The 25,108-nt window shown below is 37.9% G+C and overlaps 1 protein-coding gene across 1 annotated transcript in view; it reads right to left on the reverse strand.

Annotated features, from left to right (window-relative positions):
* Positions 1-1,969: 1,969 nt before the first annotated feature.
* Positions 1,970-25,108, reverse strand: part of VAMP7 (vesicle associated membrane protein 7) — a 59,200-nt gene continuing 36,061 nt past the window's right edge. The window contains exons 6-8 of the mRNA XM_021682597.1: positions 8,525-8,592; positions 5,859-5,951; positions 1,970-2,068 (exon numbers count right to left, since the gene is read on the reverse strand). Coding sequence (XP_021538272.1) covers positions 2,000-2,068; positions 5,859-5,951; positions 8,525-8,592 — 230 coding nt within the window. The 3' untranslated portion in view covers positions 1,970-1,999. The remainder of the gene's footprint in view (positions 2,069-5,858; positions 5,952-8,524; positions 8,593-25,108) is intronic.

The following is a 25,108-nucleotide window of genomic DNA, read 5'->3' on the forward strand; positions in this document are numbered from 1 at the left end:
TTCTCAGATTGATTTCTTGAGTATTCAGAATGATGTGATATTTATCTAGCTGTGTTCAAGGGATGAGGCAAGTATAAGGTCTCTCTCCTCCTCCATCTTTAATTCCTCCCCAGGTCACACTTCTTAATGTATTCTTAGTGTAAGTAAACTATGGCAAAATGTCATCAGAAGAAATTAGATTCCAGGAGGAAATTCTGAAGCTCATTACATTACTCTTAAATTTTATTAATGCCTTCAGTTTGTGCGTCATTTAAAACAAGATATGTGCTTTAAAAAGCATTCTTATACATAAATAGACCAATGAACAGTTAAGTAATTTATCCCTAAAACATGCACATCATTTTTATTCAGGTGTGTATAAGAAAGGGAAATAAGCTTTAAGTCTTTTTCTTTGGATTAAAGACATTTGGAAATTATTATTCAGGAATGCCAAATGTTTTCCTGGAACAAATGTGTTTTCCAATAGGAAATGCTGATATAATTAAAAGGCATTAGTGTTGATAAAGAAGACCAAGAAACATTTGCGCCATGTGTGATCACCAAGAAGAGTTCTAGTGGGCCTAAAGTATATGTCAAATAAATGAATCTGGTAGCATGAATCGGAACGTTTAAGATGGAAGAACAGATAGCATGAGCCAGATTATGAGACAGATATATATTCAAGGCACATGACTAGGATTACACAGGTGGCTAAGTTTTATAGACTACTTTGTTCATTTGGAAAATAGTCAAATGTAATATAATTTCCATTTACTGGCATTTATTGATAAAGAAATGATTTAGGGCAGCAAATGTCCTTTCAGATACACACCACAAGTACGTAATAGGTAACAGATGCCAGTGTAGCCAAAGCAGAATGATTACACTCCAGTTTTCCCACACTGCAGTTAAATGGATGGTAAACTGTCTGGTATTATTTCTATATATATATCATACTGTCTATTCTCAAGTTTCACAAAAAAATTCTTCAAAACTAGATTACAGATTTTATTAATCCATAAAAGATACTAAAACTATTATTCAACAGAACTCAAACCCAAACCCTAGAGTTGACTGTTCACTATATTCAGTTTGGGCTTTTCCCAGACTGGAAAAAATTCCCCATACTATCTCTCCCTTATATACCTAAAACACTAGTACATCCACCGTGGTTCTCTTATTTTTCTCTGGGGAGCCAGAAGAATTTGCCTCTCCACCTTCTCCACTACCCATTCTATTAACTATACAATTGCTCTAACTATCCACCAAAAAGAAAGAAGTATATAAGAAACCACAACCTTCAATATTTAAACCATCATCTTTTCAAATCAACTGCAATGGGGAAAGAGAGGATATCATGCTCTGCAAGGTTTGTGAAAGGTCAAACCTTTCTTCCTGGAAGTGAATACTAGAAGGACAAAGTTAATTCTGTGTATTTCTAATGGGCTAGCAAAATGTTCCCCATATGACTGACAGAAAATGTTTAAAACTTTACCTGCATGGGCTCCTAGAAACAAGCAGCACCAACAAATTAATTACAATTCCCCAAATAACGATTCTCCATTTAAATTGTTTTCAAGCACCTAAAACTCTTCAATAGCAAAAGATATTAAGACGAGATGTTAGCAATGCTGTCTCTGGAATACTTTTGTGTGCAAATACAAAGTTCATCCAAAGTCTTAGTAGACAGCTCATAAGACTTGTGGTTTCTACCTTGGTGACAGCTATGTGCAATTACAAACAAAAACGTTTCTCTAAATAGATGACTCTAATTAACAAACTAAAGAAACAAAAGCCTTTTTAAGGCTACTGCTGCAATAAATGGTTAAATCTGAAGTGCACTGGAATAAACTGGACAAAGATAAATCTGGAAGCGTACAACAAGATTTAAAAAAAAAGGAAATAGAAGAGGGTTGAAGAGACTGGCAGACACCATCTGTCAGTATTAAAAGGCTTGAATCACATGGATTGCTTTTAACTCCTTGTTGTCTCATATCCTTGGTTAATGACAACTTTTTTTTTATTTCTTCACACAGCTTGGCCATGTAAATCCACCACAGAGAGGTGACACGATGATATAGATGAACACCTAGAGGGAGAAGGAAGGCAATTTTATTTTCTTGAATCTATCATAGGCTCATAAATAATACATAAAGCATAGTAAAAACCTATTAACAGATACTGATTCCATTACAGTAGTAGTTGTGTAATAATATAATACACCAGTCAAGTATTTTCAAAGGCAGAAGTGGAATTAAAGGGATCCTTTCTGATACAACTCTCACACATTTGAATTCTAGTATACGTTCTTCATTGGGAGAGAAAGCAGTGGGGTTGTTTCTCTTCACTGGAAACCAGGCACAATCAAGCAATATGAACAATTCTTATTGAGACATCATTAATTATCAAAATCACAAGTTATCTTAATTCTCCTGATGTATAATTTTATTATGAAGCATATGTTTAGGTTTTACACACGTGTCACTTTTCATTATTAGCATGATTAGAAATATTTAAAAGTCTGAGTAGAGACTCTGCTCCATATCGCCTATGAGCAAGAATGTGGCTATGAACCTTTTGGTGAATAATGACATGATAATTACAATAACCAAATCAAAAGAAAGCTGATGATACAAGTAACACAGTAAAAATGCTGGTCCTATTATAGATAAACTTTTTAATTGTATTGGATTTTTGAAGTGTTTATATATACATATATATACATATATAATCTATATTTAAAGATTTTATTTATTTGAGGGAGAGAAAGAGAGAGAACACAATCAGGGGGCGGGGCAGAGCCCAAGGGAGAAGCAGGCTCCCCGCAGAGCAGGGAGCCCAATGTGGGGCTCGATCCCAGGACCCTGGGATCATGACCTAAGATACGCCTAACCGACTGAGCCACCAGCAAGCAGCCCCTGAAGTATATTTTTAATAGTATACGCTTGTTCACATTACTAAATTCCAAAAAACAGATTTATTTTAAACATTAGGATCACTGCATTGATTTCATCATTTGTCTTGCTTTAAATTACAACTTTTTTGATATCTTTAATGGGCTGATTTCATTACTCGATGCTAAGAAAAAAAACACATTTATGAATTCCATGCTTGCTCCCGAAAGTCAGCAGACTGCTTTTGCCTTACTTCTCTACAAATGTGAGGGAGGGGGTGGTTTACAGCAAATTCTGGTTCTTAACGAATAAACTACTCACAGGTACACATACAAACACACACACACACACACGTACACAGATATTCCAGTATGACATGAAGTTGACTATTTGCCACAGCTGAAATACAAGGATTTTTAAAGCTGAAGTACAATATATTAGGCAACAACAGCTTTTGGGAGAGACTGATACTGCATTAAGAGCAGTGCTATGTATGTAGTAAGTAATCAATAAATACAATCTGAATTTAACAATAATCCAGCTTTATAAATCATTGTAAATTTGCAGACCCAAGTAGAAGGAAGAAGCTAAGCTGAGCCTAGAATGTGCCACCTGAGTATCCTGAGCAATGTGACATTCCAGGCTCTGGCACAATTTCTAGTATAACATCAACATATTGATGGCCGCTCTTCTCTGTTAGGTAAATGCAGCTATCTAAGGTGGAGGTCTTTCAACAGGGGTCAAGGAAAAGTGGAGCTGAGTCAGAGGTATCTGCACACAGTTAACTTTGGGCTTCTGCAAATGGCAAGAGGATAGGGAGAAAGGCTGCTTCACCCAGCCATAAGCTACCCCCAAAGTAAAGCATCTCCCTCCCACCCTCCTTAGAGCAGCAGCTCTCAAACTTTTGGTTCAGGACCTATTCACACTCTCAAAAATTACTGAGGACTCCAAATAGCTCTTACATAGGGGGATTATAATTATCAACACTTACCATATTAGAAATAAAGCTTTAAAAATACCTATATAATTCATTTAAAAACAAAAATAATAAACCCATTATAGATAAACATAACTATATTTCTCCCAGATCAGTTTTATTTGTGTCAGCTTGGCTAGCTATAGTACAGAGTTACCCAATTAAACACTAACCTAGCTGTTACTGTATTTTGTAGATGTGATTAAAGCCCATAAATCAGTTGCCTTCAAGTAAAGCAGATTATCTTATATAATCCAAATTAGCCTGATTCAGTTAGAAGTCCTTAAGGGCAGAGCTGAAGTTTCCTTGATGAAGAAGAAATTATGTCTATAAATTATGCCTTTGCTCTTGCCCCAGCAGTCCAGACTGCCCTTCCTGACAGTCTGCCCTAAGGATTTTGAACTTGCCAAGCCAACTCCCACCATCACATAAGCTAATTCCCTGTGATGTATCCTTAACATATATCCAGAGAAATTCAAAGAGAGGGTACATCTGTTAACAAGGAGAACTCCACGAAAAAAAAAGGTTACATTAAGAATAATAAGAGTTCTTAGAAATTTAAAGCATATCTATGAAGAATGAATACATAAGATGAACTGAGCTGAAAAGAAAATTAGCTTGCAGGCAAGAGTGAGCTAAATAATTCTCTCAAATGTAATGCATATTAAAAAGGCTATCAGACATTCAGGATAGTTCAAAGAGGTCCAAATATCTGTTTACATAGGAGTTACAAAAGGAGAACAGCATATAGACTCATTTACATTTATAAACATGAGAACTACTAAATAGACATTAGGAAATTGAACTCATGATGCATTAAAAGAATATTACATAATGGCCACTTAGTATTTATCCCAGAAATGAAAGGACAGTTATAAGTACATTTATTACTGTAATTCTATATATTACTATTAAATGCAGATAGTCATATTGTCAACTCATTGGGAAGAGAAATATTATTTCCCAAAATTAAATGCCTATTCATGACTAAAACTTCAGGCAATCTAGAAACAAAAATAAAGTTAACTTTGATGATAAAAATCTAACAAGAATTCGTAATACGTATCACTCCTTTTAAAAAAGATTTTATTTATTTGAGAGACAGAGAACACGAGTGGGGGAGCACGGTAGAGGGAGGGGAGAGCCCTACGTGAGGGAGGCTCCAAATGACCTGAGCCAAAGGCAGATGCTTAACTGACTAAGCCACCTAGGCGCCCCTACGTATCACTCTTATAAATGAAATATTGGAAGCATTCCACTTAAAACTGGGAACTAAATAAAGATGCCCACTGGCACCATAATTATTCAACATTGCTAGTAACTGCAAATTATATATACATATACATACCTATATATAGTTATGTAGAATTATATAGAACGTGTGTATATAAATTTGATAACATTGAAATTATTAACAGACGGTAACATAATTTACCTATAGCATGAGTAGGCAAATGACAGCCCATGGCTTGTGAGCTAAGAATGGTTTTTATATTTTTAAAGGTTTAAAAAAAAAGGATATGTGACAGAGACTACATGCAGCCTGAAAAGCATAAAATATTTATTATCTGGCACTTTACAGAACGTTTGCTGACTCCTGACAGAAGAATCAGAATACAGAAGAATAAACTGACAAACTATTACAACTAATAAGAGTTAGTAACAAAGTTGCCAGACACAAAAACAGATCAGTTAGGAAAAAAAAAAAGAAATAAAGAAACAGAGCATGCAATCAGCTAGAAAATAGAAATATAATTAGAAAATATGGAATTACAAAATGTAATTTTAAAAGAATCCCATTTCAAATGGGATGACAGAAACATTAAATATCCAGGAATATTTGGAATGCCTTGCCTGATTCCTTACATATAAACATTTAGGAAGATGGAGTTTAAGTACAATATTTTGGAGTGATTTCACAGGACAGCTAATCATTGAGAAAGAATTCCAGCATCCAGTTTCTTAAAGATTGAAAAATAAAATAACACACTAAAATAACAAAAACTTACAACTGATACGATGATGATGATGATAGTGAGTTTGAGATTCTTCATACACATGGCTCGTGCAAGATTTCTGCTGGTTGTTTTGAAGGTGACAGACTAGGAAAAAAAAAAGATTTATTTGATCCCTGGCACTGACTACATAACCGATTTATAGTAATACCTGTAAAACTTTTACTTTCATTAATCATGTTGAATCATGAATTCATTACTGTCTTCACAGGTCGAGACTAGCCATTCATAATCACTAGTTCTCAGAAGCAGGACTTGGTCAGGTGTATGGTAAGCAGTACGAGCCCACTGGAAAAGCTTCTCCCCTTTTTCTTGTCCACCGAAGTAATGCATGTGGTGTCAAGAATCACAAATGGCTCTTCCTGCTAGTGTGAAAGCCTTTTCCTCTTTATGCTTCCAGGAAGAAAGGTTCCCTCTAAGCCAGTTGGTTGCAAACACATTTGCCTGTTCTGCCCAATATAAACCTGGGATTTTTGAGCCATAAAAATCTGTTCAATTTCCATAAGAAGATATGTATTTACTTGTATGAGGCCCAAAACCCAAGGAACTTTGCTCCTTCAGTTATTCATTTTCTTTTGCAACATTGACTTCTCAATATCTACTGAACCATTCCCACCAGACACAAAGAGTTTAAAGCAACCAAACAACAAAATTCCCTAACAGCCCAGCAATTCCACTCCTAGGTATATATCCAACAGAGCTGTATGCCCAAGTTCACCAAAAGTGGAATAAACAGTTCAATTGTACATATACTTCATATATTCAAGAAGGCAGAGGAAAATACGCACATGTAAAGGAGACATGTGGAAGATATAAAAAAGAACCAAATCAAGCTTGTAGAGATGAAAAATATATGAGGTGGGAATAACAGCAGATTACAAACCACAAAATAAAACTAACAGAAGCTATCCTAAATGAAACACAGAAGAAAAAAAAGACTGAAAAAAATGACCAGATCAACAGATAATTCTACAGAATCTAGAATTAGAATGGATTCCCAACAGGGGAGCATGGATAAACAAATTGTAGTAGGCAGACTTATACAACTGAATAGTACAAAACAATAAAATAAACTATTACCATATTGAACAATATGAATGAATCTCATCGATATAATAGTGAAAGAGGCCAGAGAGAAGCTAGTATATAACAGATGAATCCATTTCTATACCTTTAAGAACAAACAAAATATCATCTAGGGTAATGTAAGTCATAAAATGGTTACCTCTGTTGGGGATTATTAACAGGAAGGAGCATGAGGCAGCTTTCTGCAGTACTCGAAATGTTTTTTTTTCCTTGACCTAAGTGGCGGTTACATGCATATAGACATAAGTGTAAAAAATAACTAAATGGTACACTTGCTGCACTTTATTCTACATATGTTATGCCTCCACAAAGAGAGACATCTGTTAATCAATTAGTACCTTTTGTTATTCTGGGTCACATAGTCAACAAAATTAAAGACTTATTTGGAAATTACAGGCTAAATACAAGACCATTCTAGCTAAACAGAGTAATCTTCGATTAAGAATTTGATCTGCAGATCTGGGATCAGATACTTCTTTGCCCCATAGCAATGGGTTACAAAGTGAGCCATTATAAAAACCTGGTATTTTGACTTGCTGTATGGTACCACCCTTCCTCCAGTTACCATGTGCTTTGACTTAAAACTATTATCCTCCTAAAAACTACTGTTAATACATGTCCCTATAAAACTAACAATAACAATAAACACTGAAATAGCTCTTACTATGCACAAGACACCGTGTTAGGCACTTTGTGTGCATTATCTGATTTAATGACATATAGCTCCATTTTACAGACAATGATTCCTGAGGCACAGAGAGGTTAAGTAACTTGTCTAAGGTTGCACAACTACTAAGTGGCAGAGAGGGGAATCAATCCCAGGCAGCCTGACTGTAGAGCTTGTGCTCCTAACCACTACAATCTAGCTGCTGGTAGGAATAAACATGATCACTCACTAAACCATTTCAAGGTGTAAACTACTCCGCATTTAAATTTGAAATTGTGTAGACCTAGAATTTCACTGATCTCTGCCCTCCATCTATTCACATCTATTCACTATATATCTATCATCTTTCCTGAAAACCCCCATCCACTATCCAGATGGAAAATGCAAAGACACACACAACTGTAGCGTAAGGAGGTCACAGGGACACACTGACTCTTTTAAGGCTCATTGGCCCTTCCCAATTTGACTCTTGCTTGATACAATGAAGGCTCAAGCTATCATGGTAAGCAAGAAAGTGATATTCTTGTGACTGAATTGTCCAGTTTTCAGGATTCATACTGGATCACAACTGGCCTGCACATTTGTTTCATGTATCACAAAACTTTGGTACAGAAACAAATGGTATATGCAAACTATAAAGGCATTCATCTACAGCTTTAAAAAATTGTTTATGTATATTGAGTATGTTTTCCAAACCAAAATTTCATTAATGGTTTCTAATGGGTTGTGGCTTTTATTCTATGCCGCATTGTTACCCTTATCATCACAACATAATCACATCAAGGAGTTAGAAAGGAAAAAACCCTGTAAATTATTAAATTTAACATGTCTCCCTATTATGTTAGCCATCAACCAGTTTCTCTACTTTATTTAGATCCTGAAAAATATTACCATATCCCATACTTACCGAATCCACAAGATTTTCTGTTTTATCTATCAGTAATTCCAATCTTTCTCCTCGCTGAGCTACCAGATCTGAAAATGTTGGAAAAACCGGAAAATATGTTTATATTACAAATCTGCTATTTTTATCTTTAAGCCAAATCTGATTTTAATTATAGTTGGTATTCTTGACAACTCATATTTACTACAGAAGCACTTTTATCTTTAAGTAATAAAAGACTTTAGTAAAGCTAATCAACTAAAGTAGGGGTTGGCATTTTTTTTCTGTAAAAGGCCAGATACTGAATATTTTAGGCTTCCTGGGCCAAATGGTCTCTGTCGTAATTACTCAACTCTGTTAGACATAGACAATATGTAAATAAATGGGCATCACGGTATTCCAATGAAACTTTATGCAGATTTGATCCAAGGATTATAGTGTGCAAAGCCTAAATTAAGGGTATGATCTGAGAGTTTTAAAAAAGGGAGCCCTCAAAATGAGTGAGAGTTGGACACTTACAGAATTATAGTATGACGAGTTCTACAGACCCTCTCTCCAACAAAACAACTGTAACTTGAAAAATTATGAAAACAAAAGCCATCACCATTTAAAGTCTCTGAAAACTATGAATATCCTAAGGGCATACAGCAAATGGAGAAACATATATAAGAAAATTATCTAATTCTTGTAAGAACAGTGAGTCTATGGCATTTAAGCCATGACCTGCTCCATCCCTCAGCTGAGATAGAAACTCTACTCCAGGCAACTAAAGCCTGGAGGCTCTTTCCCTCCAGGTCTCAGTCAAAAGCTATGCTTTCTCCCCAGCAGGGGAAAGTCATTAACATTTCTCCTCCCATCCCATCCTACCCCTAGCTCCATGATGCAGAAGCTCTATTCCCACAAGGCATGCCCGATAGGTCTGAGGTTCCTTTCCTTCACCTAACCCTACACATAGGGCAGAAGTTCTATTAGAAGCTCTATTAGATTACACTGGATCAATTTATGTCTGGGGGAACTGTTACCAAAAAATACAGTTAGTGGAGGCTAACATCTGGGTGTGACACCAACAGAGGCAGACAAGCACTAGAAGCTTGACAGGGAGATTAGGAAAAGAGACACTCAGAGTTGTGTCACTCCAGTGTGACTACACATGCTCAAGGCTATCCCTCTGAGAAATGACATTAGAGACTGCACACTGTGGGAAAACTAAAGTTCAAAGAAAAAGTCCAGCCCAGTCACTAAGCAAATAACCAAACAACAAACCCCGGAGGATGGGAATCAGTACCCAGAGTTGCTATAATACATTACCTAAAACATGTAGTTTTCAACAAAAAATTATGAGATATGGCAAAAAAACCAGGAAACAGTAATCAATATACAGGAAAAAGAGCAGAGTTGTTAGAAACTTACTTTGGGTGGTGGTGGGGGGCTCAGCTATTGGACTTAGCAATGGGATGATACTGGAAATCAGTAGCACAACGAAAACTTATGGGATAAAGCAAAAGCAGTACACAGAAGGAAATTTATAGCAGTAAACACCTACATTAAAGAGAAGAAAGATGTTACAGACTGAATTGTATCCCTCTGAAACTCATATATTGAAGCCCTAACCGCTAACGTGATGGTACTTGGAGATGGGAGACTTTAAGGTATCATTAGGTTTAGATGACGCCATGATGGCTTATGGTGAAATTAGTGTACAAGTAAGAAGAGACACCAGAGAGCTTACTTTGTCTTACTTTCTACCATGTGAGGACATAGTGAGAGGGGCCTTCTGCAATCTGGGAAGAGAGTTCTCACCAGAATCTAGCTAGGCAGGCACCTTGATCTTGGACTTCAAGCCTCCAGAATTGTTAGAAAATGAATTTCTGTTAAACTATCCAGTCTACAGTAATTTTTTATAGTAGCCTGAGCACGCTAAGAAAAAAAAAGATTTCATACTAATAACTTTCTACCTTAATGAATTGGAAAAAGAACATATTAAATCCAAAGCTAACAGAAAGAAGGAAATAAAAATCAGAGCAGAAAAAATTAAATACAGAACAGAAAACACCAGAGAAAAATAAATGAAACCAGAAATAGGTTTTGGGAAAGATCAACAAAATTGACAAAACCCTGCATAAACTGATCAAGAAAAAAAGACAGACAATTCAAATTACTGAAATAATCACTATCAACTTCACAGAAATGAAAGGGTCCTAAGAGAATACTATTAACAAGAGTATGTCAATGCATTAGATAACTTAGATGAAATGGATAAATTCCTAGAAAGACATAAACCACCAAAACAGATTCAAGAAGAAATAGGAAATCTGAATAATTACAACAAATAGATTGAATAATTATAATTTTTAAGATTTGAGTATGGTTGACACACAATGTTACATTAGTTTCGGGTATACCACACAGTGATTCAACTTCTCTATGTTACGCTATGCCTACCACAAATGTAGCTACCATCTGTCACCATATAATGCTATCATTGACTATCTCTACCTTTCACCCTTGTAACGTATTAATTTTCATAACTGAAAGCCTGTATCTCCCCCTCTCCTTCACCCATTTTGTCCATCCCCCACCACCTTCCCATCTGGCAAACATTTGTTCTCTGTATTTATGGGTCTATTTCTGATTTTTGTCAAAAGAAGATTTTAGGGGGCGCCTGGTGGCTCAGTCGTTAAGCGTCTGCCTTCGGCTCAGGTCATGATCCCAGGGTCCGTCTTGGGATCGAGCCCCACACTGGGCTCCCTGCTCCGCAAGGAGTCTGCTTCTCCCTCTCCCACTCCCCATGCTTGTGTTCCCTCTCTCGCTGTGTCTCTGTCAAATAAATAAATAAAATCTTTTTAAAAAAAAGAAAAAAAGATTTTGAGAGAGACAGAGAGCATAAGTGGGGGGGAGGGGCAGAGAGAGAGGGAGAAGCAGACTCCCCACTGAGCAGGGAGCCCGATGCGGGGCTCAATCCCAGGACCCCAAGAACATGACCTGAGCTGAAGGCAGACACTTAACCGACTGAGCCACTCAGGCGCCCCTCTGCTTTTTTTTGTATATTCGTTTGTTGTTTAGATTCCATATATGACTGAAATCATATATGGAATGGTATTTGTCTTTTTCTAACTGACTTATTTCGCCTAGCATAATACTCTCTAGGTCCATCCATGTAGTCACAAATGGCAAGAGATCATCTTTATAGCTGCATAATATTCCATTATATGTACATACCACATCTTTATCCATTCATCTATCAATGGACACTTAGGTTGCTTCTATATCTTTCCTATTGTAAATAATGCTGCAATAAACATAAGTATGAATATATCTTTTCCAATTAGTGCTTTCATTTCCTTTGGGCAAATACCCTGTAGTGCAATTATTGCATCATATGGTATTTCCATATTTTTTCCTCCTAGGAACCTCCATAGTTTGGACAATAGCTGTATCAGTTTACATACCCACAAATGCTGCATGGGGGTTTTTCTCCACATCCTCACAGATACTTGTTATTTCTTGTCCTTTTGATATTAGCCATTCTCATCAGTGTATGGTGATCTCTCATTGCAGTTTTGATTTGCATTTCCCTGATGATGAGTGATGTTGAGCATCTTTTCATGGGTTTGTTGGCCATCTCGATGTCTTCTTTGGAAAAATGTCTGCTCATGTCTTATGCCCATTTTTTACTCAGACTATTTGATTTCTTGGTGTTGAGTTATATAAATTCTTTGTATATTTTAGATATTAAGCACTTAGCAGATATCATCTGCAAAATTCTTCTCCCATTCTCTAGGTTGCCTTTTAGTTTTGTTGATGGTTTCCTTCACTGTGCAAAAACTTTTTATTTTGATATAGTCCCAATAGTTTATTTTTGCTTTTGTTCTCCCTTGCCTCAGGAGACATATCTAGAAAAATGTCGCTAAGGCCAATGTCAAAGAAATTACTGCCGGTGCTCTCTTCTAGGATTTTTATGGTTTCAGGTCTCACATTTAGTTCCTTAGTCTTTGAGTTTACTTTTTATGTATGATTTTAAAAAAATGTGGTCCAGTTTCATTCTTTTCCATGTATGTACTTGTCCACTTTTCCCAACACCATTTCTTGAAGAGACACTCTTTTCTTCATTGTATGTTCCAGCCTCTTCTGTCACTAACTGATCACATAAGTGTGGGTTTATTTCTGAGCTATTTTGTTCCATTGATCTGTGTTGTCTATTTTTGTGCCCGTATCATGCTGTTTTGATTACTATAGCTTTGTAATATATCTTGAAATCTGGGACTGTGATACCTCCACCTTTGTACTTCTTAAGATTGCTTTGGCTATTCAGAGTCTTTTGTAGTTCCATACAAATTTTAGTATCACTTGTTCTAATTCTGTGAAAAATACTATTGGTATTTTGATAGGGATTGTACTGAATCTGTAGATTGCTTTGAGTAGTATGGACATTTTAACAATATTAATTCTTCCAATCCATAAGCAGGGAATAATATCTTTGTTTGCTTATGTTGTCTTCAATTTCTTTCAGAAATGTTTTATAGTTTTCAGAGTACAAGTTTTTCACCTCCTTGGGCAAGTTTATTCCTAGGTATTTTTTTTTTTTTTTTTTGGCACAACTGCAAATGAAATTGTTTTCTTAATTTCTTTCTGTTACTTTAGTTATAAGCATATAGACACACTACTGACTTCTGAGTACTAATTTTGTATTCTGACAATTTTACTGTATTACTTCTAGTACATTTTGTTGGAGTCCTTAGGGTTTTCTATGTATAGTATCATGTCATCTGCAAATAGACACAGCTTGACTTCTTCCTTACCAATATGGATGCCTCATATTTCTTTTTGTTATTTGATTGCAGTAGTCTGTTGAATAAAAGTGGTGAGAGTGGGGGCACCAGGGTGGCACAGTCAGTTAAGCGTCCAACTTTTGGTTTCAGCTTAGGTCATGATATCAGGGTCATGAGATCAAGCCCCACATTGGGTTCTGTGCTGAGTCTGCTTTAGATTCTCCCTCTGCCTCTGCCCCTTCTCTCGATCTCTAAAATAAATAAATCTTTAAAAAAAGGTGGTGAGAGTGGAGATTCCTGTCTTGTTCCTGACCTTAAAGTGCTGCAATTTTCACCAGTGAGCACGATGTTAGCTATGGGATTGTCATATATGCCTTTATTTGTTAGATCAAGCCCCACATCAGGTTCTGTGCTCAGTGCTGAGTCTGCTTTAGATTCTCCCTCTGCCTCCGACCCTTCTCTCTCTCTCGATCTCTAAAATAAATAAATCTTTAAAAAAAGGTGGTGAGAGTGGACGTTCCTGTCTTGTTCCTGATCTTAAAGTGCTGCGATTTTCACCAGTGAGCATGATGTTAGCTATGGATTTGTCATATATGCCTTTATTTATTAGAGGTATGTTCCCTCTAAAACCACTTTTTGAGTTTTATAGTGAATGGATATTGAATTTTGTCAAATGCTTTTCCTGCCTCTTTTGAAATAACCATATGATTTTTATCCTTTGTTTTATTGATGTGGTGTATCACACTGACTGATTTATAAATATACTACCATCCTTGCATCCCCAGGATCAATCCCACTTGATTGTGGTAATGATCCTTTTAATGTATTGTTGGATATGGTTTACTAATATTTTGTTGAGGATTTTTGAATCTATATTCATCAGAGATACTGATCTGTTTTCTATTTTTCTGATGTCTTTGGTTTTGGTATCAGGGTAATGCTGGCCTCGTAGAATGTATTTGGAAGATTTCCTTCCTCTTCTATTTTTTGGAATAGTTGGAAGAGAATGGGTATTAACTCTTCTTTAAATGTTTGGTAGAATTCATCTGATCCTGAATTTTTCATTTTTGGTAGGTTTCTGATTACTGATTCAATTTTGTTACTAGTAATTGGTCTGTTCAGATTTTCTATTTCTTCCTAACTCAGTTTTGGAATTTTGTAATATGTTTCTAGAATTTACCCATTTCTGGGAACCTGGGTGGCTCAGTTGCTTAAGAGACTGCCTTCAGCTCAGGTCATGATCCTGGAGTCCCAGGATCGAGTCCCGCATTGGGCTCCCTGCTCAGCAGGGAGTCTGCTTTTCCCTCTGCCCCTCACCCCTCTCATGCTCTCTCTCTCTCTCAAATAAATAAAATCTTTAAAAACAAAATATTTACAATTTACCCATTTCTTCTAGGTTGTCCAATTTCTAGGCATATATTTTTTTGTAGTACTCTATTGTAATCTTTTTATTACTGTGGTATCAGTTATTTTTTCATTTCTGATTTTATTTATTTCGGTCCTCTCTTTTTATTCTTTTAAATTAAAAAAAAATTTAATTCCAGTATAGATAATACAGTGTTATAAGTTTCAGGTGTACAATACAGTGTTTCAACAGTTCCATATATTACTCAGTGCTCATCAAGACAATTACACTCTTGGGGCACCTGGGTGGCTCAGATGGTTAAGCATCCACCTTCGGCTCAGGTCCTGATCCCAGGGTCCTGGGATCGAACCCCACATCGGGTTCCTGGCTCAACAGGAAGCCTGCTTCTGCCTCTCCCTCTGCCTCTCCCTCTGCTCATGCTCTTTCTCTCTCCATATCTCTGTGTCTCAAATGAATAAATAAAATCTTTTTTAAAAAAAGATAATTATACTCTTAATCCTCTTCACCTGATTCACACCCCATCATCCACCTCCCTAGTAGTAGTCATCTGTTCACAATAGTTAAGAGTATGTTTTTTGGTTTATCTCCTTTTTTCCCTTTGTTCATTTGTTTTGTTTATTAATTCCACATATGAGTGAAATCATATGGTATCTGTCCTTCTCTGGCATATTTTGCTTAGCATTATACTCTCTAGATTGATCCATGTTATTGCAAATGGCAAAATTGCATTTTTTATGGCTGAATAATATTCCTCTATGTGTGTGTGTGTGTGTGTGTGTGTGTATGTGTGTAACACCTTTATCCATTCATCTATTGATGGACACTTGGGCTGCTTTCATAGTTTGGCTATTGTAAATAATGCTGCTATAAACATAGGCATGTATATATCCCTTTAAATTGGTGCTTTATATTCTTTAGGTAAATACACAGTAGTGCAATTAAGGATAATAGGATAGTTCTATTTTTAACTTTTTGAGAATCCTCCATAGTGTTTTCCACAGTGGCTGCACCAGTTTGCATTCCCACCAAGAGTGCAAAAGGCTTCCTCTTTATCCACATCCTCATCCAACACTTTGTGTTTTTTTTTATTTTAACCATTCTGACTTGTGTTAGGTGATATCTCATTGTAATTTTGATTCACATTTCCCTGATGATCAATGATGTTGAGATCATTTCAGGTGTCTGTTGGCCATCTGGATGTCTTCTTTAGAAAAATGTCTGTTCACGTCTTCTGCCCATTTTTTAATACTTAGGGTTTTTTGGTGTTGAGTTCTAGAAGTTCTTTAATATATTTTGGAACAAACCCTTTAACAGATATGTCATTTGCAAATATCTTCTTCCATTCAGTAAGCTGAATGGAAGCTTAGTTTTGTTCTTTCCTTCTCAGTGCAGAAGCTTTTTATTTTGATGAAGTCTCGATAGTTTATTTTTGCTTTTGTTTCCCTTGCCTCAGGAGACATTATCTAGAAGGATGTTGCTACAGTCAATGTCAAAGGACATACTGCCTGTGCTCTTCTCTACGATTTTTATAGTTTCAGGTCTCACATTTAACTCAATCCATTTTGAGCTCAGTTTTGTGTATAGTGTAAGGAAGAGGTCCAGTTTTCCCACCACTTGTCAAAGAGACTTTTTCCCCATTGCATATTCTTGCCTCCTTTGTCAAAGATTATTTGACCACATAATTGTGGGTTTATTTCTAGGCTCTCCATTCTGTTCCATTGATCTATATGTCTATTTTTGTGGCAGTACCATACTGTTTTGATCACTATAGCTCTGTAATATAACTTGAAGTCTGGAATTGAGATACCTCCAGTTTTGTTTTTATTTTTCAAGATTACTTTGGTTATTCAGGGTCTTTTGTGATTCCATACAAATTTTAGGACTGGTTCTTCTACTCCTGTGAAAAATGCTTTTGGTATTTTGATAGGGACTGCATTAATTCTGTAGATTGCTTTGGGTATTATAGACATTTTAACAGTATTCTTCTTCCAATCCATAAGCATGGAATGTCTTTCAATTTCTTTGTGTCATCTTCAATTTCTTTCAATGTTTTATAGTTTTCAGAGTACAAGTCTTTCACCTCTTTGGTTCAGTTTATTCCTAGGAATTTTATTATGTTTGGTGCAATTGTAAAAAGGATTGCTTTCTTAAGTTCTCTTTCTGCTGCTTCAATATTAATGTATAGAAAGGCAAGAGATTTCTATACATCAATTTTGTATCTTGCAACTTTACTGAATTCATTTATCATTTCTACTGGTTTTCTGGTGGAGTCTTTAGGGTTTCCTTTATATAGTATTATGCCATTTGCAAAGACTGAAAGTTTGGATTCTTCCTTACTAATTTGGATGCCTTTTATTTCTTTTTGTTGTCTGATTGCTGTGTCGAGGACTTCCAGTACTATGTTGAATAAAAGTGGCAAAAGTGGACATTCTTGTTTTATTCCTGACCTTAGGGGTAAAGCTCTCAATTTTTCCCCATTGAGGATGATGCTACCTGTGAGCATAAGGCCTTTAGAATGTTGAAGTATGTTCCCTCTAAAACTACTTTGTCGGGGGTTTTTATCATGAATGGATGTTATTTTTCAAATGCTTTTTCTGCATCCTTTGAAATGATAACATTATTTTTATCTTTTCTCCTCTTGATATGATGTAGCACATTAACTGATTTGTGAATACTGAGCGACCCTTGCAGCCCAGGAATAAATCCCACTTGTGTGTGGTGAATGATTTCTTTAATGTATTGTTGGATTTGGTTTGCTAGTATTTTGTTGAGGACTTTTTTATCTATGTCCATGAGAGATATTGGTCTGTAGTTCTCTTTTTTTTGTGGTGTCTTTGTTTATCTGGTTTTGGTATCAGGGTAATTCTGGCCTCAGAGAATGAATTTGGAAACTTTCCTTACTGTTTTATGTTTTGGAAAAGTTTGAGAAGAATAGGTATTAACTCTTCTTTAAATGTTTGGTAGAAGTCCCCTGTGAAGCTGTCTGGTCCTGGACTTTTGTCTGTTGGGAGTTTTTTTCATTACTGATTCAACTTCATTGCTGGTAACTGATCTGTTCAAATTTTCAATTTCTTTCTGCTTCAATTTTGGTAGGTTGTTTCTAGGAATTTGTCCATTTCTTCCAGATTGCCCAGTTTGTTGGGATATAATTTTTCATAATATTCTCTTACAATTATTTGTATTTCTGTGGTGCCAGTTGTTATTTCTCCTCCTTCATTTCTGATTATTTGCGCTCTCTCGCTCTCTCTCTGATATTTTCCAAGAAACTGCTTGTGTCTTTGATTTGTTCTACTGGTTGATTTTTTTTTTTTAACTTTTCACTTCATTTATTTCTGCTCTAATCCTTATTTCCTTCCTTCTGCAGGTTTTGGGTTTTGTTTGCTCTCTCACTAGCTCCTTTAGGTGTAAGGTTAGGTTGTTTACTTGAGATTTTTCTTGCTTCTTGAGGTAGGCTATAGTGCTATAAAATTCCCTCTGAGAACTCCTTTTACTGCATCCCAAAGATTATGGACCCTTTTATTTTCATTTGCATTTCTCTCCATGTAATTTCTGATTTCTTCTTTGACTTCTTGGTTGACCCATTTATTATTTAGTAGCATGTCATTTAACCTCCATGTATCTGTGGTCTTTGCAGATTTTTTTCTTGTGGTTGACTTCTAGTTCCATAGCTTTGTGGTCAAAAAAGATACAAGGTATGACTCTGATCTTTTTTAATTTGTTGAGACTTGTTTTGTGACCTAATATGTGATCTATTCTGGAGAACGTTCCCTGTGCACTTGAAAAGAATGTGTATTCTGCTGTTTTCGGATGGTATGTTCTGAATATATCTGTTAAATCCATTTGTTGCAGTGTGTCATTCAAAGCCATGGTTTCCTTGTTGACTTTCTGAATGATGTCCATTGATTTGAGTGGCGTGTTGAAGTTCCCTACTATTATTGTATTACTACCAATTAGTTCCTTTATGTTTTATGTATTCGGGTGCTCCCGTGTTGGATGCATAAATGTTTATAATTGTTATATCTTCTTATTGGGTTTTCCCCTCTATTATTATATTGTGTCCTTCTTTGTCTCTTGTTACAGTCTTTGCTTTAAAGTCTAGTTTTTCTGATATAATTATTACTATTCTGGCTTTCTTTAGACATCCATTTGCATGATAAATGTTGCTCCATCCCCTCACTCTCAGTATGCACGCATCTTTAGGTCTGAAATGAGTCTCTTATAGGCAGCATACAGATGGTTCTTATTTTATTAACCACTCTGTCTCCCTATATCTTTTGATTGGAATGTTTAGTCCATTTACATTAAAAGTAATCACTGATAGATATGTACTTATTGCCATTTTGGTACTTGTGTTATGGTTGTTTTTCTAGTTCTCTGATCCTCTCTTCTTTCATAGTTTGTTGGCTTTCCTTAGTGATATACTTGCATTCCTTTCTCTTTATTCTTTGCATATCTATTACTGGTTTTTGATTTGTGGTTGCCATTAGGTTTGTATATAATATCTTCTGCATATAGCAGTCTATATGAGGTTGATGGTCATTTAAGTGTGAACCCATTCTCCACTCCTCTTCCCTCCTCCATGCTTTACGTATATAATGTCATATTTTACATCCTTTTGTGAATCTGACTGATTTTTACAGATATACTTATTTGTACTGCTTTTGGTTTCCTACTTTTCCTACTGTTAATTATGGTCTTTCCTTTCCACTCAGAGAGTCCACTTTAATATTTCCTATAGGGCTGGTTTAGTGGTCATGAACTCCTTCAGCTTTTGTTTCTGGGAAACTTTATCTCTCCTAGTCCGAATGATAGCCTTGCTAAACAGAGCATTCTAGGCTGCAGATTTTTTCTTTTCAGCCCTTCGAATTTATCATGCCATTCCCATCTGGCCTGCAAGTTTCAGCTGAAAAATTAGATGATACACTTATGGGGTTTCCCTGTGTGTCACTGTCTTCTGTTCTGCTGCTTTTAAAATTCTCTTTATCACTACTTTCTGCCATTTTAGTTACTATGTATCTTGGTGTGGACCTCCTTGGGATGATTTTTTCGGGGGATCTCTCTGCTTCCTGCATCTGGATGGTTCCTTTCCCAGATTAGGAAAGTTTTCAGCTATTATTTCTTCAGATACATTTTCTACACCTTCTTCTGGGATCCCTTTAATGTGAGTATTATGGTTGATGGAGTCATTGAGTCCCCAAAGACTGTTCTCATTTGTTTATGCTGGGGTGTGGGGATGGAAGATAATGCCTGCGAGCTACTTTGATCCTGGAAAAGTCTGTCAGCCATCCCTGCTTCATGGGACACACTCTGAAATGAGTAGACTACTCTGCCTCCCATGTGTCCCATGCATTTTCCAAACTGCTGCTTCTATGCTGTATCTCCACAGGCTGTTCACTGTGTTGTCTCTTTAAGGGTGGGGGACTCAGTTTACTCTTACCCTCCAGGCTCTTCCAGAACTGAGCCCCAATTTTTAAAATTCCAGGCCTTAAGTCTCACGGTTATGAGAACTCATGAAATTCGGCCCTTCTAGCTTTCAAAGCCAAATGTTATGTGGATTCGTCTTCCCCATGCAGGGTTCCCGGTGTGATAGTCTATTTTTCTCTCTGCTTCACCCCATGGCTCCCTTCCCTACCCACCACAGATTGCTGTGGTCCATTTCACGCCCCACCACATCTCCCCTCTTACTACCGTCTTCAATGTGGTCTCTTCTCTGCTTTTAGTTGTGGAGTTTGTTCTGCCAGTCTTTGTTTTAAAGCCTATTTTGCCTGATGTAAGTATTGTTAGCCAGGACGTATTTCCCCCACTTCCATTTTCATGGTAAATGTTTTCTCATCCTTTCAGACTGTATGTGTCTTTAGATCTGAGGTGAGTCTCTGGTTGGCAGCATAAAAATGGGTCTTGTGTTCTTTTTAATCCATTCTGCCACCGTATATCTTTTGATTGGAGCACGTAGGCCATTTACAATTAAAGTAATTATTCATAGCTATATACGTATTGCCATTTTGTTACTTGTTTTCTGGTTGATTTTGTAGTTCTTTGTTCCTTTCTTCTTTTCTCACTCCTTCTCTGTCATTGAGGAGTTTCTGTACTGTTATGTGTGGCTTTCTATTTTTTGTGGATCTCTTACAGGTTCTGAGTTTGTGGTTACCATGAGGTAACATCCTAAGTATATAACAGTCTATATTAAGTTGACAGTCATCTAGGTTCAAACACTTTCTAAAAAAAAACATTTTTTAACTCCTCCTCCACATTTTATGTATATGCTGCCATATTTCACATCTTTTTATTCATAATTTTCTTATGTCTACTTCTGGCCTTTTCTTTTCCACTTAGAGAAGTCCCTTTAACAGTTTTTGTAAGCCTGGTTTAGTGGTGATAAACTCATTTTAACTTTTATTTGTCTGGGAAATTCTTTATCTCTCCTCGATTATGAATGATAACCTTGACAGATAGAGTATTCTTGATTGTAGGTTTTTGGTTTCCTTTCAGCACTTTTAATATACCATTTCACTCCCTTCTGGCCTGCAAAGTTTCTCCTGAAAAATAGGGTTTCCCTTGTAGGTAAGTTTTTGCTTCTCTCTTGTTGCTTTTAAAGTTCTCTCTTTAATCTTTGACATTTTAACTACTTTGTGTCATGGTGTGGACCTCATTCAGTTCATCCTGTTTGGAATTCTCTGGTGCTTCCTGAAACGGGATGTCTATTTCCTTCCCTAGGTTACTGAAGTTTCCAACTATTATTTCCTCAAGTAAGTTTCCTGTCCCTTTCTCTCTCTCTCTTCTTCTTCTGGGATCCCTATAACGTGAACATGTGCTTGCTTGATGTCTCCAAGAGATCCCTTAACCTATCCCCACGTTTTCAAATTATTCTTTTCTCTTTTTGCTATTTGCTTTGGGTGCTTTCCATTACCCTGTCTTCCAGATCACTGATATGTTCTTCTGCATCCACTAATCTGTTGATTCCCCCTAGGGTATTTTTTATTGCAGTTACTGTATTCTTCACCTCTGGTTCTTTTTTATATTTTATATATCTTTATTAAAGCTTTCACTGAGTTCTTCCACTCTTATCTTCAGACCGGTGAGCATCTTTACAATCATTACTCTAAATGTTTTATCAGGTATGTTGCTTATCTCCATTTCATTTAGTTATCTTACTGATGTTTTGTCTTGTTTCTTTTGGAGCATGTTGCCTTATTTCCCCCATTTAGTTTAACTACGTTTGTTTCTATGCATTAGGCAGAACAGCTACTTCTAAAATTGAAGGAATGGTCTTGTGTCTGGTTGTCCCGTGTAGACTGTGTATGCTTGGTGATTTCTGCTGGCCGGCTGGAGCTGTGGCCGGCATGGGTTGGGGGTCCCAGGGCTCTCCACAGAGTGGGCGCCCTGGCAGGAAAGCTAAAGCTTGAAGTAGGTACAGGTCAGTATGGTCCCTGGGCTCTCCACACAGCAGGTGGGTGCTATCCAGGGTAGTTCAAGTTTTCCATGTGGGGGTGCCCTGGCAAGGTGGCTGGAGCTGAGGCTGTGTGTGGGCCGGAAGGTCCCTGGGCTCTCCATACAGAAGGTGCCCTGACAGGATTAGCTGAAGTTGAAATGGATGCAAGCTGGGGGGTCCTGGACATCTATGCACAGAGGACATCTTGGCCGGATAGCTGAAGCTGAAGTGGATATAAACCAGGATGTTCCAGGACTCTTCACAGAGGGTACCCTGGAAGGGCAACTGGAGCCAAGGTAGAGTACATGTCAGGGGGTCTTGGGGTGTTCCATGCAGGGGGCATCCTGACAGGATGGCTAAAGCTGAAGTGGACATGGACTGGTGTGGTCCCTGGGCTCTCCCCACGAAGTGTGCCCTGGCAGGACAGCTGAAGCTGAAGTGGGTGCAAGCTGGGGTGTCCTGGGGTGCTTGACGTAGTGGATGCCTTGCCCAGGTGAATGGAGCTGAGGCTGGCATGGACAGGGATGTTATGGGGTGCTGCACCCAGGGGTGCCTTGGTGGGGCAGCTGGATCTAAAGCAGACATCAGACAGGAGGTTCCAGAGCACTCTGCATTGGAGGCTCCCTAGCAAGGCATCTGAAGCCAAAGTGTTGTGATCCTGGAGTGTTCTGGGTGCCTTGCACCTGTGTCACCTTGGCACAATGGCTGGAGCTGTACTGAGCACTAACCGGGGGTATCCCAGCGTGCACTGCTCTGTGGCCACCTTGGTGGGATGGCTGGGGCTGGCCTGGGGCTCACTGAGGCAAAGCAGACCAATTTTGATGCCAAGACTGTGTACTGGTCTGTGCTTTCAAGGTGGGAATGGAGAGAATAGACCATGGCTGTCAGCCTCTCCCATCCAGAGAGTGTTCCAGCAGCTCCCTCACCATTTGGTGGAGTTCTAGTGCTGGCTCTTTTATATGCTAATTGATCTTTTAAACTGTGTTTTTTCTGTGCCCCAGGAGTTCAGGGCTGATGTGAGGTAAGGGACCTGCGGCTCACTGAAACCTCAAACTGGCTATGGTGTCCAGACTGTGCTCGGGTCAGTGCTTTCAAGGGGAAGGGGGAGCACAAACCATGTCGCTCACCAGTCCCTCTGACCCGGAGAGTTCCACCAGCTATTCTGTTGTTTGCTGGAGTTCTAGTTCTATTTTATGAGCTAGTTTCTCTTTTAAACCTGGAGTTCTAGTTCTATTTTATGAGCTAGTTTCTCTTTTAAACCATGGCTTTTTTCCTGTGCCCAAGGACAGATGACTGTGCTCCCAGTCCCTCAGTACTATCTCTTACCACTGCAGTTCGCAGCATCTGGGGTAGGGGTTCCCTGCATTACTGTGTCTCCATCTCTCCTGCTGTTGTTTTGCTATTCTATCTTTTGTTGTGTGGAAGCTGTTCAGGTGGCCCTCAGTTCCTCCTCAGGAGGAACTGCTCTGTAAATAGGTGTAATTCAGTGTGTTCCATGGAGGAGGTGAGATCAGGATCCTCCCCTACGTCACCATGTTGGACTGGAAGCTCTGAATCTATAATTTTTAAACTTTGCAGAAGGAGAAGCCCATGTCCATATCACTTCAAAGGTGAATTCTACCAAACATTTCAAGAAGAATTAATACCAATTTTTCAAAAACTCTTCCAAAATAGAAGTGGAGGGAACACTTCTCAACTCATCCTATGAGGCCAGTTTTACTGATATCAAAATCAGATAACCACAGCACAAGAGGCTGAGAAGGAGGAAGATGGCAGAGGAGTAGCAGATCCTAGTTTTATCTTTTCCCTGGAATTCAGCTAGATAGCTGTCAAATCATTCTGAACACCTGTGAACTCATCTGAGATCTAAGGAAAGAATCGCTGCAATTCTACAAATAGAAAAACAACCACTTTTTGCAAGGTAGGAGGTATGGAGAAGTGAATATGAACCAACATAACGGAAAATAAGCTGTGGGGGGAGGGAGCCTCAATCAGCGAGCTACCTGAAAGTGATATAGCAGTGGACTGCAAAATTGGAACTTCTAGAAATCTGCTCCAGTGAAGGACTTCCCTGCCTGAAATGCACTCAGGTGGTGAAGTAGGGCAGAATCCCAGGTGGGGCAGTGTGGTCTCAGGATCCCCAGGGTCACAGAAAGAACGGGGGTGCCTGAGTGCGGCAGAGATTGCAAGCATTAGAGCAGGGAAGCCGGCTGCAATCAGTGAGCCTATGAGTGGGCTTTCAGCTCAGTTTTGCCATAAACCGGCAACCATGACACGATCAGGTGACTGCTCTTCGAGCAGGGGCCCAGCAAGCAGCAGAACCACAGCAAGACCCTCCTCCTTCCCCCAGGGAGGACCGGCATGGGTGAGCGCCACAGGAATCTGCAGGATTTGGAGACCCAAAAAGGGGTCGGTGCCTGAGATAAAAACGGTTGGTCACAGGCTGGGTGAATAGAGTGTGGATGGAAACCAGGGAGACAAAACTGATTGACTGCTTTTCCCTGAGGGCATAATGAAGAGTGGGGGCTGGGATCATTCAGTTCTGGGGCTGGAGAACTGGACGCCACCATTTTTATTTTCATCCTCTAAAGTGGCACGGAAGGCCTTCAGGGAACAAAAGCCACATAGAGCAATCTGGAGCAGCTCACACTAAGCCCTGGCAAGGGTGGTGCAACTCGGCCCAGGCAAAGACACCTGAGAATTAGCAAAACTGGCCCCCCCACAGAAGACCAGCAGGAACATCTGGCTAATACCAAGTTTACGGATCACACAGAACTGCAAAACTCCAGAACTAGGGAAAAATAGTATATAGATTTTGAGATTTTTTTTTCATGATTCTTTAGTCTTTCAGTTTAAAATTTCTTTTCTTTCTTTTTTTTACTTTTCAACTAGTTTCTTATGTTATCAACTCTTTTTTAAGTCTTTTTTAATTTTATTTTTATGTTTACATTTTATCTATCTATATATATTCTTCATTTTTGGCTTCCTTTCATCATATTCAATTATATTTTTGTATATATAGAAGTTTTTCTTCCTTTATCATT

The sequence above is a fragment of the Neomonachus schauinslandi genome, chromosome X, assembly GCF_002201575.2.
Source record: "Neomonachus schauinslandi chromosome X, ASM220157v2, whole genome shotgun sequence".
In the NCBI taxonomy this organism is placed as follows: domain Eukaryota; kingdom Metazoa; phylum Chordata; class Mammalia; order Carnivora; family Phocidae; genus Neomonachus; species Neomonachus schauinslandi.